Source organism: Myotis nattereri, assembly GCF_964212035.1.
Source record: "Myotis nattereri genome assembly, chromosome: 1".
Taxonomy (NCBI): domain Eukaryota; kingdom Metazoa; phylum Chordata; class Mammalia; order Chiroptera; family Vespertilionidae; genus Myotis; species Myotis nattereri.
Genome location: NC_138075.1, coordinates 9,697,285 through 9,715,678, shown reverse-complemented (window position 1 = coordinate 9,715,678; position 18,394 = coordinate 9,697,285). Strand labels below are relative to the sequence as shown.

Here is an 18,394-nt window from a genome sequence, read left to right as displayed (position 1 = left end):
CCCCGCCCCTGAGCTGAGATGGGGACGCTCAATTTTCCCCTGGTCAGTTCCAAAGGGGACTTCTTCCTCCCTGGAAGGGGCCTGGATCCCCCAAGTGCCATGTCTGCTCCTGTGCTTGTGGCTTTAAAGCCCAGCCCACTGCCCTAACTGGTGCCCTAGCTAGTTTGGCTCAGTGGATAGAGCGTCGGCCTGCGGACTGAAGGGTCCCGGGTTCGATTCCAGTCAAGGGCATGTACCTTGGTTGCGGGCACATCCCCAGTAGGGGGTGTGCAGGAGGCAGCTGATCGATGTTTCTCTCTCATCGATGTTTCTAATTCTCTATCCTTCTCCCTTCCTCTGTAAAAAATCAAGAAAAAAAAAAATATATATATATATTAAAGCCCAGCCCACACCCTGGCACCTCAGGGAGCCCCACACGGAGCCGGCCCACGGGGGAGGGAGAGGCCCTGGCACAAGCCTCCTCCAGGGTGCCCGGTGCCCATGAACGGACAGCAGGGCCTCAGTGGGCCCTTGTGCTGGGAGACAATGGGCGCTGTGTGGGGGTGGGGTGAGAGGGAGGAGGCTGTGGGCCCTGCCCCCAAGGCCGCCGCCTCCTCAGTGGACTCGGGCTGGGGACACCGAGGCAATCACGGGGGCACTTGGCCCCTGGAGGAACCTCTGAGAACCCTTGTCCTGTGGTGCCTGGAGGCAGTACCGGGAGCAGGGCTGAGAGACGTGGGGCCCAGGGTCCCCCTCCTCTGAGCCCCAGAGTCCCCTTTGTCCACGGAGCCTAGGAAACAGCCTCTGCCACCAAGCGCGTTAGCCAAGCTCCTGGGCCCGCAGGTGTCTCAGGGGAGTGGGAGGCAGGCCCGGCAGGCCAGCTGGGAAATGCTCCCCGCACGTCAGCACCGCATGTGCTGGGGCCCGGGTGTGCGAGTGGCCGAGCGGGAGGACAGGTTCACCTCGAGGACCCCGTGGATTGAGTCGTGACCTGGGGGCCCTGCAGCCCCCGGTGTCAGATGCTTTGTCCATGACAGACTCGGCCGCCCCGTGCAAGCTGAAACAGCTGCACGTACCCACCACGTGGACCAAATCCAAGGAGGGAGAGCGCTTGCCCCTCTCGAGAAATTAGCTTCAGAACTGATGTTGATGGCCCAGCCAGCGTGGCTCAGTGGTTGAGCGTCGACCCATGAACCAGGAGCTCATGGTTCGATTCCCGGTCGGGGTACATGCCCAGGTTGCAGGTCAGGGCACATGCCCGGGTTGCCGGCTCCATCCCCAGTGGAGGGCGTGCAGGAGGCAGCTGATCCATGATTCTCTCTCATCACTGAGGTTTCTCTCTCTCTCTCCCTCTCCCTTCCTCTCTGAAATCAATAACAATATATTTAAAGAAAAGAACGGATGCTGATGAACCTCCCTTTCTCTCCTTCCTCCCAGGGTCCCCCATGAGCCCTGCCTCCCACCCCCACCCTCCGAGGAAGCGGATTTAATGCCTCAACTGAGAGAATGAGAGCTTCTGTTATTTTTCATGGGAAATTAAACCTGACCCTGCTGTCAGTTAGCTCATGCCCAGGGAGGATGGATGGCCCGGGGCGGGCGTGGTGCTTAACCCCTGCTGGGATAACGCCGCCTGGCTGGGGGCCAGCTATGATGTCACCTGCTGCCGGGTGGGGGTGGGGAGGGCAGGACGGGTCAGAGAGCCTCATCTGGGTGATGGATGGCAGCGCGGCCCGCCCTGGTGTCACCGTGATGGTGCACCTCTGATGCGGCCAGGCCCCGCTCGTCCGGGGAGACTCAGGCTGCCCCTCTCTCTTTCAGCTCCCAGCTCCACCTCGTGCCCGGCCGAGGAGAGCTGGTGGTCAGGGCTGGTGATCGTCATCGCGGTGTGCTGTGCCTCCCTGCTGTTTCTCACTGTCCTGGTCATCATTTGCTACAAAGCCATCAAGCGGTGAGTGTCCACTGGCTTGGAGCCCTGAGGGCACCCCAGCTGGGCTCGGGGGCTACTCCACCCACCCCCATTGTGGGTTTTGTTTTGTTTTTTCATTATAAAAATTGTCAAGCATTTAAGAAGCAGAAAGAACGTGCCAGGAACGTGCATCTACCTTCACTCTGATTCAACAGTTACCGAGATTTGGCTAATATTTGCTGCATTGCTTTCCTTTTCCTTTTAGCTTTTTGTTTGCTGAAATAGTTGAAAGCTGATTGCACACCTCATACCCCCACCGGTTTTAGGGAGTTCAGCTCGGAGGCATGTGATGAGCACCAATCATAAGTCAGGCCCCATGCAATAGAAAGCGACCCTGACCCTTCCTGAAATCGCAGGCCTTACTGTCCGGGCTCACTCAGAGTACGGAAATAATCCTCGCGGGGTCAGCAGGGGAGCCACTGGTGGGAGGCACCATGCTGGTTTGGAGTGGGGACTGGGTTTTGGAGTCCGTTTTAAATTCAGGCTCTCGTTCAAGCTGTGTTACCAGGAGGAAATCACTTGACCTCTCTGGTCCTCAGTGTCCTTATCTGTAAAATAGGGGGAAAGAATAACAACCTCGTACTGTTCTGGTGAGATGCCTGCTTAAATAGCATGCACAATGTGTGTCCCTGTTGTGCCTGGTATACAGTAAGTGCTCACGTCGTGCTGCACCAGCTTCCATGTTTCAGTAGTCTCAGAGAGAGGCGGGATGACAGGGAGGGAGAAATGCTTCTCTTGGGAGAAGAGGGAAGTTGAGATGCCTCAGAGAAAGTTTGCAGTGAATGGGACACCTAAGTTGGGTTTTGAAGGATGAATAGGAGTGTTCCAGTGGGGTCATGAATGATCCAAACAGCAAACTATCTTTCAGTAACACTCACTGTCATTTCTGTAACCACCACCTCATTTTGTCTTTCAGAAGAGGTTGGGTGGCACCTAGTTGAGTTGGGATTTGCGTCACAGTGTGGCTGTTGTTGAGGTCTGAGGAGGTTTGGGCTGTGTCCTGGGCTCTAGTGTGGCAGAGTGGGCCATGGTGTGAATGGCGCCCCCTGGAGTTACAACACAGAAGTTCTGCCAAGTCCCTTGGTGAGACTGGGAAGTCTTATCAAACTTACAAAGAATGGCCTCCCTAGCCTAGCACAGAGACCTTTGTGGGGGGCGGGGGGGAGACAGAATCAAAAGACCAAGAGAAATGTTGCAAAACACCAAAGGGCAATAGGAGTGGTCAATATATAAGAAAGTTCTTTTTTAAATGCCCTATGGCCCTAAGTTCGAGGAGCTACGTTAAGAGCAATCATAACACCTAAAATATTTAACTTTGCCCTTTTAATCAACTGTTCTATGTGATGTCACTTCAATAATTCAAAGCAGAAAGGGTAAAACATCAAGTTAAAGTCTTAAACAAATGCACAGCAAGGCACACAGGGTGAAGGGACACGTCAAGCCAACAGCCTGGGAGTTTGCTGGGGACTGGGCCCAGGTGACACAGCTCCGCGAGGGGCAGGCCATGTCCGGGCACCTGCCTCCCAGCCAGGCACTCCTCCAAGTCAATAAATGGATAAATGACAAGGGCGTAACCTCAGCCAAATGCTGGGCTCATCGCTCCACCAACCGTCTCTCAGGTCACCTCACGGCATCTTCTCCCGATCCGTCCCATTCCACAGAGGAGGAAACAGGCTCAGAGGTGTAAGGGAGCTGCCCAGGGTGGCACAGCCTGGGAGCAGAGGGGTCAGAATCTGCACCCAGCACCAGTGATTCCAAAGGCAGCCCTGACCGCAGCTCCGTGTCCGTGTTACTGTTGGGTCCCTCTCTGGCGTTGGGCTGAGAACAGACCTGGCTCTCCCTGCCTGCCCTTCCTCGAGGGTGCCTGGAAACGGGGGTGGTGGGGTGTGTCTGAAGCCAGAAAAACAGGTGGACACAAAGGCCCCAGGACCCTGTAATTCAGGGACAGACCAGGCCTCAGGAGTCAAGGTGGAGGTGTTGGAGTCTCCCAGGGCACGAGGTCAGCCCGATTCCCAGTGTCTGGTGGGCGCCTACTGTATGCACAGGCTGTGCAGGTACAGAAACAGACAGGACAGGCCTGTGCCCACGGGCGGCTCACCTGGCTGCAGGGCGGTGGGGGCGGATGCAAGAATGGCTGTTGGGAGGCAGGCGGGATGGGCTGCAGGAAGTCCCTGGCAGCCTGTTGTGGGCCTGGAGGAGTCAGTTAGCTCTGATCAGGGTGATAGCACATTTGAGCTGAGAGCCTCCTGCCCTGGGATGAGGACTGTGAGAAGTAGAGCAGGGGAGGCACTCCTGGCAGAGGCACCAGGCACCAGGAAGCCCCTGTGACATGGGGTGTGAGGCTCGGTCCCGCCTGGGACTTGGTGGGCACTGGGAGCTACTGAAGGTTCTTGAGGAAGAGTGTGCAAGATCCCCCCGGGCACTGCCAGGGATTGGGGCCCTAGTTCCATCAGGGACCCGTTCCCACTCCCCTGCCCTTCGGAGACAGGCAGCGGCACCTTTTTAAAAAGCCCAGCTCTTCCAGAGTCACTCAGAGTCACTCTGCCTCGCTGTCGGCCCCAAACTTCTGAGAAACGCGCTGCTTCGAGGGAAGAGGGTAAAGGGAATATCTGACTGGCAGCGCAGGCAGCCGCATGCGGGCTGTGCTTCAGCAGGGCTGGGGGTCTCCCAGGAAGGCCTGTGGGGCTGCCACCCGCCTCCCCCGAGAACAGCTGGAGAGGCTCCTGTCACTGTCTTATTCCGCAGGCTCTGAGCTCTTGGTTCCAGGGTCTGTCCACGGCCTGGAAAGACAAGGAACCCACCCCAGAGGCCTCAGTTGATCCCTTCCAGGGGCTTCCTCCAGATGAGGTGGGCGGGGTGTCCTCCAGTGTGTGGGCGGGGCGTCCTCCAGATGAGGTGGGCGGGGCGTCCTCCAGAGTGTGGGCGGGGCGTCCTCCAGATGAGGTGGGCGGGGCGTCCTCCAGAGTGTGGGCGGGTCGTCCTCCAGATGAGGTGGGCGGGGCGTCCTCCAGAGTGTGGGCGGGTCATCCTCCAGAGTGTGGGCGGGGCTCAAAGATCCTTGAAGCAAAGGAAGCTGGTGAAGCGGCCAGACCAGCAGCAGTGGAGCGGTTAGCACAACTAAGACAAGGGCCAGGGAAGGTGCCAGGGGAACAACTGAGCCCAAAACAGGAAAGGAGGGGGAGGAAATGCCCCGACCTCTCCCTGGCGCTCCGGTCTCCTGAGGGTGACTCCCATTGGCAAACCCAAGAGCAGGGGATCCCAGGAGAGGCAGCCCTCAGCATCCAGGGCCACAGGTTGGACGGGAATGGTGCATGGAGACTGCATCACAGTCCCTTTTCAGCCCCAACACCGTGATCTGCATTCTCCTCTGGGCAAGACCTGGGGACAGGGGAATAAGACCCAGCCCCCCCACCCAAGACCCTCATCATCCAGAAGAGCTCCCAGAGCTTCCCGCCCCCAGGCTCAGGAAGGAGGCCTTGCCTCCTTTGGCCACCCATGGCGCGGTCCTTCACCTCCAGCCATCGACTGCCATTAAGCCACTTGACAGCCGTTTCCTCCTGATTTACAAGGTGTTGGCCGAAAGAGCAATAAAGGCTGCACCACGCGGCTGATCCTGCAGACTGTTAATTGCAGGCGATAAGCCAGCGTGCTGCTTCCCTGGGAGTGAGCGAGCTCGCTGTGTGGCTGGGCACGCCCGTGATTGCGGGGCTCTGGTGCCCACCGGCTTCTCTTGGGTGAGCCACTTCCAGTAGAAGGGGCACTTTTGAACGCCCAAGTCTCTTTGATGATATCTGGCACCGTTGACTGCCCCAGGGCTTCTCGGTGAGTCATTGCTGGTCCACAGGTATTTATTGAGCACCTACTGTGTGCTGGGGACTAGATGAGGTACGAGGATGTAGAGATAAATGAGACTGAGCCCCTGCCCACTCCCCACCACACCCCAGTGAAGAAAGCAGACCACACACACACACACACACACACACACAAGCACACACACACGCACGCACACCAGCATAGTAATAAATGAGGTTTTATTTATTTATTTATTTATTTATTTATATTTTATTGATTTTTTACAGAGAGGAAGGGAGAGAGATAGAGAGTTAGAAACATCGATGAGAGAGAAACATCGATCAGCTGCCTCCTGCACATCTCCCACTGGGGATGTGCCCGCAACCCAGGTACATGCCCTTGACCGGAATCGAACCTGGGACCCTTCAGTCCGCAGGCTGATGCTCTATCCACTGAGCCAAACCGGTCTCGGCAGGTTTTAAAAAATCATGAATACTATGAAGGGGAGGGGGGAACCTCAGAGTAATGGGGGAGAGGAAATGGGGGGTGGAAATGGGGTTGCTTGGCCCACCAGAGTCAGGAGTGTGTGCATGCCTCTTGAGGGGGCTTTATGGTTAGAGAGAATGGTGAGGGCTTGTACGCCCACTCCCACCTTTTAATTTAACAGGCCCTTCCGTGGGGGTGGGAGGCAGAAGCAAGCCGGGCAGCCCTCCCTTCCCAGGCTCCTCAGAGCTGTTCTTTGCCACCAGCTTCCCCAGCAGAGCAGCAGGCTGAGGGTGGGACCTGTCACGTGGATGTCAGCAGGCCCAAGAGGGGCTCCTGGGTCCTGCCCCCCATCCCCCTCTCCCCCCGAACCCTCGCCCGCACCCCCACTCCATGCTGGTGGAGGCAGCTTCTGCAGAGGCCCAGGCCGCTGGCAGTTGGCGGCGGAGCTGTCAGCTCAGCACTCCAAGCAGAGGACGACGACATGGGGTGCTGCTGCTTTCCAGGCTGGGGCGCAGGAACGTGGGAGAACCCGCCCTTTGACATGACGAGGCCAAGGAAAAGCTCACTGCCCTTTCTCTCGGTTTAGGAGCCAGGCCGTGTAGGGGCCTGCACCAGGGCGGAGGAGCCCTTCTCTGGTTGGTGGGGAGCAGCCCTGGCTGACACCTGGCACCGCGGAGCCGGGCTGGGTCTAGCAAGTCTCAGGCACCTGCGGAGCCCCACGGGGCACACCTTAGGTAGGAAGGCTGTGCAGGCAGGAGACCGCTGGCTGCTCCCCACCAACAGGAGCAGCGATGCTGACACCTTCCCAGCAGCCGTCCTGAGAGCTAACACACACTTACGGAGACCTACTGTGTGCCAGCGGCTCCTCTCAGAGCTTAACACACATTAACGTGTTAATCCTCCCAACAAGCCTATGAAGCGGACACCGTCCTTGTGCCCATTTTATAGACCAGGAAACTGAGGCATAAAGAGGTCCAGTGACTTGCCCATGGAAGGACACAGTGGGGGTTTGGAGGCAGAGCCTCCTCCTGCTACAGGAACAACTCCAGCGTCCACTGGGCTCCAGGGCGTCCCAGAAAGCCTCCGGGAGGGGGTGGGCAGAGCGGGGAGCAGAGTGGTCGCAGCTGAGCTCCCGTGGAGCAGGGAGCAGACCCAGCCCACTTCTCTGAGGGCCCTGGGCAGCCGCTCTCTCCTTCACGCGATCAGGCTCCAGGAGGCCCCTGGGCGGGGGGAGCTGCACCTGCCAGAGGTGCCCTTTTTGCCGGGTGGAGCCCCTGCCCAGACCCCTTTGTCCTTTCTGGCCTGGGGAGCTGGCTGCGCCATTGAGAAGGGCCTGGGGCTGCCCCCTTGGCCTGTTCCCCGTGTCCCTCCCACCAAGCTGGCCCCCACCAGGCCTCTGAGCCACCTGGACGCACAGAGTGTCCAGGCCACAGCCCCTCTTCTCCCGGCAGAATAATTCTGCTGACTTCCCACCTCGTCTAAGGAGGGCGGGAACTCTGGGTCCAAGGCTTTGCCCACGCACAAGGGATTCCAGACCCTCTTCCTCTCCCCAACCCCCCTCCAAGGCCTGAAGCTTTATCTCCCCTGCGGGACTTGCTGCAGACTCCTCAGCCCACGACTGAGTATTTGCCAGGGAGAACAGCAGTGCGGGTTGGGCCCAGAGGTGTTTGCTAGAATCCTGTCGTCCCTCGCTATACTGATGATACATTTAGGGATCTCCCTTAAGTGGCCTCGCAGCGGGGCGACACGGGAGCTCCCTGTAGCAACATGAACCGCCGCCCCGCTTCCAGAAGCTTCCAGACCGTGCCAACTCGCCGAGCTGCAAACCCAGCCCACCCGCCAAGCCAGCCTGTGAGGCCTCAGAAAGGCGGGTGGGGGTGGAGGAGGGATGAAGGGACAGAGGTTCGCTCGGACTCTGTCATTTCCATGAGCCCGTCGCCTACAAGGCACCTACCAGCCTGGGGTCCAGAAAACGTCTGTGAGCATCTACCCACATAAATGGGGGTTCTCAGACCCCAGGACATGGGATGTGCTCTAGGGTAAAGCAAAATGAGCCGGGCTCCTTGGAGGCCTCTGAGGACTTCTGGAACCTCCAGGAGGAGCCGGAGGAGGCCTTCCCTCCGCTGATTGGACACAGAGCCGGGGGGAGGGGGGGGAACGCCTGCTGGGAATGCTGGTTTAACAGAAACACAGCTGGACCAGGACTTGGCAGTAGTGGGTGGTGGTCCGGGGTCCACCATAAACCAGCCGCGGGACCTTGGGCAAGTCACAGCTCTCCCTAAGCCTCAGTTTCCCCATGAAGTGAAACTCAACTCCAGGCCTTGCTTCTTCCGGGATCACTGTGGAAAGGGACAAGGAATGCTGTGGCTGAGAGCGCAGTGAACAGGGCGTGGCCACGTGGGAGGAGTGTCGGCCAGCACCTCACTTTCTCCAGGAAGCCACGGTGGCCGGCCCGGTGCCCAGCTGAGTGCACTTGGGTTTCCGTGTGTTTTGGGAGCTGATTCCGCTGCAGGAGAAAAGGAAGTTGACAGATTTGACCTCGGGGAGCTCTCTGAGCAGGCCTGCTAACCCCGCCTCCCAGGCTCTCCGCGGGGCTTTAGGCCTCACATTAGTGTGCGCCCTCCTCAGGGAGGTGTGGGGAGGCTCGGGGACACTGGAGAAGGCGATGCGTCCTGCCCTGGCTTTCAGTGATGCCCGTAAACGTTCGGTTCAGGCTTGGCCCCGGCGTTACTGGGGACACAGGCGTCAGAGCTACAGCCCCACGGGCCGCAGATCCACCCAAGAGGCAGCCGTGTGGCGAGGGATGGGGCTGCCCAGCACGGGGGGGTGGGGGGGTGGGGGGGGCTAGATCAGGAGCTGCGGCCACTCGGGCCTGGTACTGGGGCAGCCCCCCCTGAGCCGCTCAAGAGGGGAGAGGAGACTTGAACTAGAAGGTACTACTATGAGTCCAGAACCTCAGCCCAGAGCCTTCTCAGAGTCCCCCCGCCTCCCCACACCTCCACCCCCTACCCCCCCACCACCCCCACCCCCGCCAAAGCCCAGCAGTCCAAGGACGCTAACCCAACACAGCCTGGCGGGCCAACTGTGGGGCATGCTAACTCCCCGGCATTGATAACTAACGATGTCCCTCTTCCTCCCTCGCTGCCCCTGCCCCTCTGCCCACTCCCAGGAAACCCCTGAGAAAGGAGGAGAATGGCACCAGCGTTGCGGAGTACCCCATGACGACCTCGCAGAGCAACAAGGGCGTGGACGTGAACAACGCCGTGTGAGCGCGGCCGGACCGCTGGCCCGAGGGCACCTTGGTGGCGCTAGTGGACAGGAGCTGGCACTGCGCTTGTCCAGGACGTCATTGCCTTGCCCGCCTCGAGCCTCGCAAAGGAGAAAGCATTCTCTTCTAGCCATGCCCCGGGGCAGGGGCAGCGCAGCCCCCGGGCACCACCCCCAGGCTCCCCGCACCTCTCACCTTGTGTTCCAGCCGCTGTCTCCCAGCTACTGTCTGAAGCACACGCTCTGTCGAAGGCAGAGGGTCTGTCCATCCGCCGAGTTGGGGGAGGCGTCCCCCTTTAGCCCAAAGAAAGGCAATCCAGGGGCCACTTCCCTGCCAGGAAACCTCGCCTCGCCCCCAGGAAGCCCGCCTGCGGCTCCGTTGACTGTGCCCTTCCCAACAGAAGCCATCGGCACAGCCAGGAGACGTCCCCTTTCTAAGGTGCTTCCCACACACCTGTCTGTCGCCCCACCTGCTATCGTCCTCAGCCTTCAGGGCCCGTGTTCTCCCCCTGTCCCCACCCGCACCCTGGGCCCCTGGGTCCCGCCTGACTCCCCAGTCTTGCCACGGAGGGCTGAGTCCGGCCTGCAAAGTCCCCTCCCTAGGAACTGACCCGTCCGTGTGAGCCAGGCCCTGCCTTCATCGGCAGGGGCCACCACTGTGCCAAACCCGCTCCGGGCGTCTGGCTGGGCCGAGCAGCCTAGCGCTGGCTCCCCGATGCTTCCTCCCCTGCAGCCCTGACCAGGGACTCAGAGCCTCTCCTGACAGCCCCAGGCCTCCCCTCTTCCAGGAGATGGCGTGCCTCAGTGGCTCCCTGGAGTCTCTCTCCGAGCTCTTAGGTTCTAAAAGTGCCGAACCCTCCACAGTGGTTGGTGGATGAAGGGAAGGAAAGGGGTGACAGGCGAGGGACCCCGCAGGCCTGTTGCCCAGGAGGCCACCCACCCCTGTGGACACATCACTCGGCCGGGGAGACGGCGGCCCTGTGGGTTTGCATCCCCTGGTGGATTGGGAGAGCGCCCTGACCCGTGGTTCCCTCACCACCACACCCTCGCTAGGAAGGAACCAGACACATCAAATGGTCCCGCTGTCTGGCCAGGCAGCGACGCGGGTGGACCCAGTCCGCCTCCCAAACCACCAGTGGTTCCGTGGAGGGCTGGGGGCTGCAGGCGAGACCTTCATATCGAGGTGAGACGGACAGACTGAAAGCCAGTCCCGACTGGGGCTGAACCTTGACACACCCATTGTCCGGAGCCCTGTGCCCACTGAGCTGTCTGTTCCGCTCGCTATCTTTGGGAGAGCAGAGGGCAGAGGTGAGTGTGCTCTGACCCTGACCCTGACCCTGTCCTGCTCCGGGTCAGCGGGGACGGGCTGAGGACAGGCCGGGGATCCCCTCCCAGGAAGGGTTGCTTCTTCTCAGTTTCCCTTCTGTGTGAGGATTTGCTTGGGGTTTGGATTTGGTTTTGCTTTCCCTGCACACCCCAGCCTGGCACGGTACCACCGTGGCCTTCATTCTTGCCCCCGGCCTGGTGAGCACCTCCCAGTTCTCCTGCTGGATGTCATCACTTTCCCCGGGGATGCACCCTGGGTGACAGACAGGCCAGAGAATGTGGGTGCTCAGCAGGCAGACCCCACTCCAGCGCACTCCTCCCACCGCCGGCACTGCCTCTGAGTCCCCTGCCTGGTCCCTGAGCAGATGACTAGCAGGACCCCGGCCCTGAGCACGTGCCACCCTGAGCTCAGAAGTGATGGAGGGCACCTTCGGCCAGAGCGGGGATCCTGGCTAAGGGGTCCTGGAGAGGATCAAGGGGGGCAGGCAGACCCACTGATCCCAGCTTCCCTGACCTTGATTTAAACCTAAAAGCCCAGATTTTGCAATTATCTAATCCGCCGACCCCCAGCGAACCATCCACCAGGCTTTGGGGGCCCCTGTCTCCTTCCCGGGGACACAGCCAGAGCTCTGAAAAGCTAACCGTAGAGAGCAAATTCCCCCAAGTTGGGTTTGTCATATCTCTTCCCTGGGGTGTGTAGGGAAAACAAGAGAAGAGCTTTTTTTTTAAAGGATTTTTTTGAGAATCCCCCAACCCAAGAGCGAGTCCTTCGGAGACAGCTCTCAGGGTACAGCGAGAGAACCCCGCGGATCTTAGCTTAGGCGACAAGCGTCCATCCAACCGCTCCAGCCTGGCATTGAGCTTAGAACTTTTACGTCAGGAACGTGCCTGTGGCCCCCAAACAGACCCGTCCTTAGCCTCCTCCAGACGTGGAGGCCGAGAACGAGACGCATTCCTTCTCTGCATTCTCTCAAACAGATCTTTCCAGCCATGTCACCTGGCGGAGCCCAGCTTTAGAATGGCAGATAGGACCTCCCAGAGTCTTCAGGTGTTATCTTAGGAGCTTCTAGGTCAGGGGTGGAAGGTCCCACCCCTCTCCCCCGCCCAGGGCCATTTGGATATTTACAACATCGTTCACAGGCCATCCAAAATCATCAACGTAAAAATGAGCCTGCTGTATGTGGCCAAACATTTAATTAACTCACCCCTGATGCCTTGGCAGGGCCACACCCAACGGTTTTGCGGGCCTTAATGGCTCGTTCCCCACCCCTGTTCTAAAGCAAGTTTTGGAAGAAAGACTAATGGCTGTAAAAATATAAACATATATAGTTATATATATTTAAAGAGATACCAATATATACGCAAAATTACTGTACTCTACGAACCCGTGCAGAGTGTGACTTGCGTGGTTCCTAATGCATGAGTGTAAATATTTGCGACCTGCCTTCCTACCTGTGCCGGGCACACGGGAAGCCGGCTCCCGGCCTCCTTCCGTCTCAGTGGGCGTGTGGGCGCCCATCTGTCCACCGAGGAGCCCATGATGTCGATTTTGTGCTGAGACTTTGCACACGAAGTAGGACCGGCAGTGTTTGGGGGACGGGGAGCTGTTTGTTAATTATGAGGAAGAAAGCATCATGCCTTTTTTATTTTCAATAAAAACGTACTTGTAAAGATGGCTGCAGTTGTGGGGTGTGGTGGGGGCTCGGTCCTGGGAGGGGGTGGGAGGCGCGAACAGGCTGAGGGTGTGTGTGGGGCGGGGGTGACCCTCCCCAGGACCTGCTGGGCACCCAGGGCTGGGCTGGGTACGTGGCCGGCTCACTTCTATATGGTTTGTATCTAACACCCCAAAGCCGGCATTTATGGGGATTCTGAGGCTCCAAGCCTGTCCTTCATCCCCTCACCAGGCCACCTCTGTCCTTGACTCAGCTGAGAAGAAGGTGACCAGCCTTCCCAGTTTGCCTGGGACGGGGAGGTTTTCCCAAAATGTGGGACTTTCAGGGTTAAAACGGGAAAGGTGCCAGGCAGACAGGACAAACCAGGCACCTTAACTTGACAAGCGCTCACGGAAATCCTGGGGGACAAGAACCAGCGGGCCCCGCAGGAGAGGAGACGGGTCAGGCCCGCAGTGGGTGGCAGCCGTCATTGACGTTACTGTCACTGTGTCATTAAGAAGAGGCTGCCTGCCATCCCGGCTCGAGTGAGGGCTCCCTGCCCACCAGCCCCCGACATGGTCCACCGTGGAGGTTGGTGAGGACTCGGCGGGCACCTCCAGTCCTGTACTCACTCCGGTGCACCCCAGCCCGGCCGGACTCAGCGGCAAGCGCCAAGGCCAGCCGGGCACGAGCAGGGTCGGCGGCCTCGTGTGCGAGGCTCTGCCGCCTGGCAGGCACCCTGAGACAAGCACGGAGCAGGGCGGGACCCTCCTCGCACCACGTCCACCTCCACCTCGAATCTCGGGGCTTCTGGCCACTGGTTCCAGCGCTGGCATCCAGCACAGCCAACGACGACAGCACTCGGCCGTTGTCGGACTCTGCCTGTTCCCTGGGCCGCTCACCTGTGCGCCGCCGTGGAGGCGTGGGACGCCCCGAGTCACCCGGACCCGGGCACGTGGCGGAGGGCCTGCCCTGACAGCGGGCGGCCGAAGGAGGGCTCCCCTGCGTGGGGAGCACTGCGCCCGGTTCCCAGGGGTAACCTCGCTGTGGCCTTCGGACACGCTGACTCGCCCACCCTGCTAGCGACCACCCACTGGGCCACCCGCTTGCCCTTCTCTCCCATCCCCCACCCAGGCACGGAGCGCCTTTACGCTCTCCTCCCTCCTCCCAGACCAGCTCTCTAGGGCCCATCCTAGAACAAGCAGTGCCTCCGAGCGGGGCTCCCAGCTCCTCAGTATCTGCTTTTAATTGGTAGACACCCCCTCTCCAGGCCCCTCTCCTCCCCCCGCCCACCCCATCCTATCAAACGCGCAGGGAATGGCGGGCTCATCTCTGGAGTGAGTTTGTCCTGTCAGGACCCTTGGCTCCCCCTCCAGAACCTCTCGTCATCCCACCTTCCTCCTCTCCACACCTGCCTCAAGGCCCCTCATGCCACAGTCACCCCTCATGCCTCTTTGCCGCGGACAAGCGGCCAATAAACCAGCAAGTCCTACCAGCTCGTTCTCCAGAACACAAATCCGTGTGCTTAGCTCGGCTCCCTCCACCCGGTCCCCGAGCCACCGCTTCCGCCTGGACGGCCATGAGGGCCCCTGGCCAGCCCTGCTTCACCTCTGCAGCCCCACGGCCTCTCCCACAAAAGCCAGAGGCTGCTCACAAGTCAGATTGTACCTGAGTTCAACGCCTGCCCACCAGTTCCCACACTGAAAAGTAACGCTGCAGTCCTTACGGGGACTCACAAGGCCCTTCCCACCTGGCCCCTGCTTCTCCCTCACCCCTGCCTGTCCCCCCTTCCCCACCCCCACTCCTGCCCTCACATATGCCAGCCTCTGCCCAAGGCAGGTCCCCACAGCCACTCTCTCCTGGCTGTGCTTTCTTCCGCAGCGCACCCCGGCAGTCTATTCTAGCGCCTTGATTTGCTTTCACTCCAGCGCTTCTCTCCACCTAAGAACCTTCTCTCCACTAAGAACACTTGCTTTCTCCTCCGTGGCTGGCCCAGGAAATATCCGTAGGATTGATTAATGAATGAATGAACGGTGGGTTACACATTTAACATGCAGCATAAAGAAAAGAATATAGCATTTTATTTCACATAACTTCAGAACCCCCACCTCATGGAGTGTGGTGGGCAGGGGAGTCGGAAACCTTGAATTTGCAAATTGATGGTGTCTGGGTCTCTTCCGATTTAGCGAGTCCCTCTCAGATAGGTTCTCAGTCTGTGATCCGTCTTCCAGGCGCGCTCCGGGCAGGTGTCTGGCCAACCGGGGGAGCTAGGCTGGGGAATGGGTTCCCCAGAGAATAAAGAACATAACTGTTTATTAGCCTCAAAATGTTGCCCATTACAAACCCAAGGATGTGTTCACGCCAGTGAAGAACAGGCGATAGCGGGCGCACCGCGTGGAGGAGGTTCCCCGGCGCTCATTCAGGGAATTGTGGGGGAGCCTCGAGCCCCCACGCAGTGCAGCTGCGCAGCCCTGAGAGCCGGAGTCCCAGTCCCGTGCGAGCTGCGATTTCATCAGCAAAACACCAGCTGCCACACGGCCTCGCCGGCAGGGGAAGAAACAGCTGCTGGTCGGGGCTCGGCAGCGCAGGGCGCCCAGGGGCAGCGAGACCCCGGCAAGGCCAGCTCTGACCCCTGTTCTGACCCCTCCCCGTGCTCCGTGCCTGGCAGACATCATTTCTCTCACTCTTTACAAAGTGCTGGGGCAGAGGAAACACCACCTCATTTTGCAGTCGGTGAAACAGGCTTAGCAAGGTTAAGTGAGTGACTGGTCCGTGGTCAGACAGCGGATCAGTAAAGTCCAGAATGGACCTGGCTGCAGAGCCTGGGGCTTATGTCCCCACCCGCCCCCCTACTCAGCCCTCCGGCCCAGGCCAGCGCCAAACGCCCACCTCTGGGCTCACCCTGGGTCTGGGACCAGGCCAATCCCCCTCTGCAGAGCCCCCCACCCCCCTCACTCCCCACTGGGCAGCATGATTGTCCTCACCTGCAGTGTTTCTGTCCTTCAGGCTTGATTACTCGCTGCCTCCTTTCTCTTCCAAGAGGCCACTTGAAGGAGCGGAAATCAGGGCGTCTGCCAGGCAGCCCGGGAGGCCCTTCTCCACGGCCTGCCTGCGGGCCTGTCTGGACTGCGTAATTAAAGAGCCAGCTATTCATTCAACCACATCGGAGGCTGTTGTCCATGTCCTCTGTGCCCTGCAAGGAAGGGCTGGTGCCAGGCCTCACCTGGAGCCTCCGCCTGACCTCCGCCTCCCTGGGCCGGAAGGAACCAGGATGCTGGTGGGCTGGAGAGACCAGCCAGCCTGAAGTGAGGTCAAACTGACCGGTGTAGGGGTGCAGGGCAGGGTCCCCAGCCCGGGCCCATGCAGGTGGGGAACAGGAGTGCACCGGGGAGAGGGGACCCCTAGGCACTAAGAGCACGGCCCCAGTCCTGCAGTGCCACCGTCTTGTTGAGTGGCACGGGGTAAATCCCACCCCATCCTGGGCCCATACAATGCGAGGTCAGTCCAAGCGGGTGGCACGCCAGGCCTCGAAGCCAGCCCAGAGGCGGCAGGGTTTCTGCCAAGAGGCTGCTGGGCTGCTTCCTGCTGGAGGTCAGCAGTGGGAACCACACAAAACTGGAGCCTGCGTGCCCCGCCGAACGTATTCAAGCCAAAGGGAGAAAGTAAAAGCTCATCAAACAAAATACGCTGTGGGTCCAGCTCGGCCAGCGGCTGCCGCTTGGTGACGTCTGGTCTACGTGAGTCTAGGTGACCTTGTTGGTCAGGTGAGTAGCGAAGGACTCTACCTATCACTTAACTGCCAGGATTAGGGATCCAAAGAACCAGGGCTTTGGAGGCAGACATAACTGGATTCAAATTTTGCTCTCCCTTTTACCAACTCCTGCAAATACTCATGGAGCCTCAGCTTCCCCATCTGTAATACGGGGTTAATCACAGAAGGGCCTACCTCAGGTCACTTTTATGAAGAGTGAAGGAGGTTAGTGTATCTAGCCTGGCTGGCACGCAGTCCACTCTCAGATGTGGTAGCTATGGTTACAGTTAATTTGGGGCAGGTCTCCATAGGGCTGAGTGAACTCTCAACAGGCCCCCAATCTAACAGAGTTCATCGCCACAGTTTTTAACTCATAAAATTTTATTCTTTCTCATAAAACAATTAAGTGGGAAACTACATGTGATTTAATTGGTGGATTATATTATTTTTCAGACAAATGAATTCCCAAAGCCAAGGGGAAGAAGACGCCTTTGTCAGATGAAATGACGCTGGCTCAGTGGAAATTTATGATAGGAGATCAATAAACAGAGGTCCCAGCAAGATGGAACTGCCTCAAAAAAGCCCACGGATTCTCCATCCATGTTCCTGGCACATTTCAGCCCAAAGAGGGCACAACACAAAAAGGGAAGAGACATTAACATTTATCAAGTGATACTCTGACTGGGAGTCACATGGCCTTCTGGTCCTAATGCTACTACTGACAGCTGCAGGACCTTGGATAAGTCACTTAACCTCTGGGCCTCAGCTTCTTCACCTGCAAAATGGGAGTAACAATAGCACCTACCCCATGGGAAGGAGAGAGCTGAGGGAGTAGACATAATGTACGTAAAGTGCCATACCACTCACAAGAAGCTCACTGCTGCCCCGTCAGTAGGAGGAACTGGCCCGCCTCTTCCTAACACCACCTCAGGATTCAACTTTCATAAAAACATCGTTTGTGACTAGTTCCAACCACTCCCTTCATTCTTCTTAAGACCATTACTGTCACCCGGCTGGTGTGGCTCAGTGTTTGGACATTGACCTATGAGCCAGGAGGTGATGGTTTAATTCCCAGTCAGGGCACATGCCTGGGTTGTGGGCTCGATCCCCAGTGTGGGGGGTGCAGGAAGCAGCCAATCAATGATTTTCTCTTATCATTGATGTTTCTATCTATCTTTCCCTCTCCCCTCCTCTCTGAAGTCAACACAAATATATTTTAAAAAAGACCATTACTGTCAGGACACTCAGTCTGCTCAATTTACATATTTGCAAATTAATTCTATGAAAGAGGTATAATAAATGATCTGCATTGTCCAATTACTGTCAGAAGCCCTTCAATCCCAGCCCACCCAAGAGTCTTGGTGGATAACCCTTCCTCTCCGGTCCAGTCCAAACTTATTCGGCCCGTCCTAGTTTGCAAACAGAGGTGAAACTGCTGCAACCACGTGAACGCAGGTGAGACTCTTTGGGAAGAGACTTCGACGTCAGGCAGAAGGACAGGCTTCCAGAGGTGGGAGACCGTGGAGACGGGACACCCTCGGCTAGTGACGAAGCTGTGGCTCCCGTGGGTGTGGTAGGACTGGCTTCTGAGGGGGTGGCTGAAGGAAAAACCAGATGAGCCTGCAGCTGTGAGCTTCCCCTCACGTGGTCCTCAGCAGGCGGCCGCAGTCTTCCTGCTGCAGGTCCATGGGTGCCGGCAGGTCGCCCAAGCACCGTCACCGTCCTCCACCTGATGAGCTTTCCTCCAGGCCGGGACGGGGAGACAGCTCCATGTACAGATCAGGGAAAGAGGTCCAGAGAGGTCAGTCACCTGCCCGAGGTCACCCCGGCAGCAAGAGGCAGGCCCACTGTGAGCGACATGGAACCTCTGCGTTTGCAGATGGTGGCTCATCCTGCCCCCGGGAATCTCAGAATGTTGTAGTCACACTCTGACGCCAATAGGACGCCACAAGGGGAGGAAAACGGAGTCCATTCCTTGGCCCTTCTCCAAGCCAATGATTAGTTCTGGCCAGTCTGTTTCAGGTACAATTTGTGGGCTCTCTCTGCCCTCTGCTGTCAGGGCTGCCCCAGGGATAGGGTGGAGGGGGGTTAGCAGGAGTCGGTATGCCAGTGGGTAAGAGCACAGCCCTGGGGTCACGTTCCTGCTCTGCCTCTCACCAGCGTGTGACCTTGGGC

The 18,394-nt window shown here is 58.6% G+C and overlaps 1 protein-coding gene across 1 annotated transcript in view; it reads left to right on the top strand.

The window, feature by feature from the left end:
* The window catches only part of PRIMA1 (proline rich membrane anchor 1), a gene marked incomplete at both ends in the record, with an annotated part of 38,032 nt that extends 28,540 nt beyond the window's left edge, over positions 1-9,492 (top strand). Inside the window, 2 exons of the mRNA XM_081106767.1 lie at positions 1,798-1,927; positions 9,393-9,492. Coding sequence (XP_080962893.1) covers positions 1,798-1,927; positions 9,393-9,492 — 230 coding nt within the window. The remainder of the gene's footprint in view (positions 1-1,797; positions 1,928-9,392) is intronic.
* Between the last annotated feature and the right edge of the window lie 8,902 nt (positions 9,493-18,394).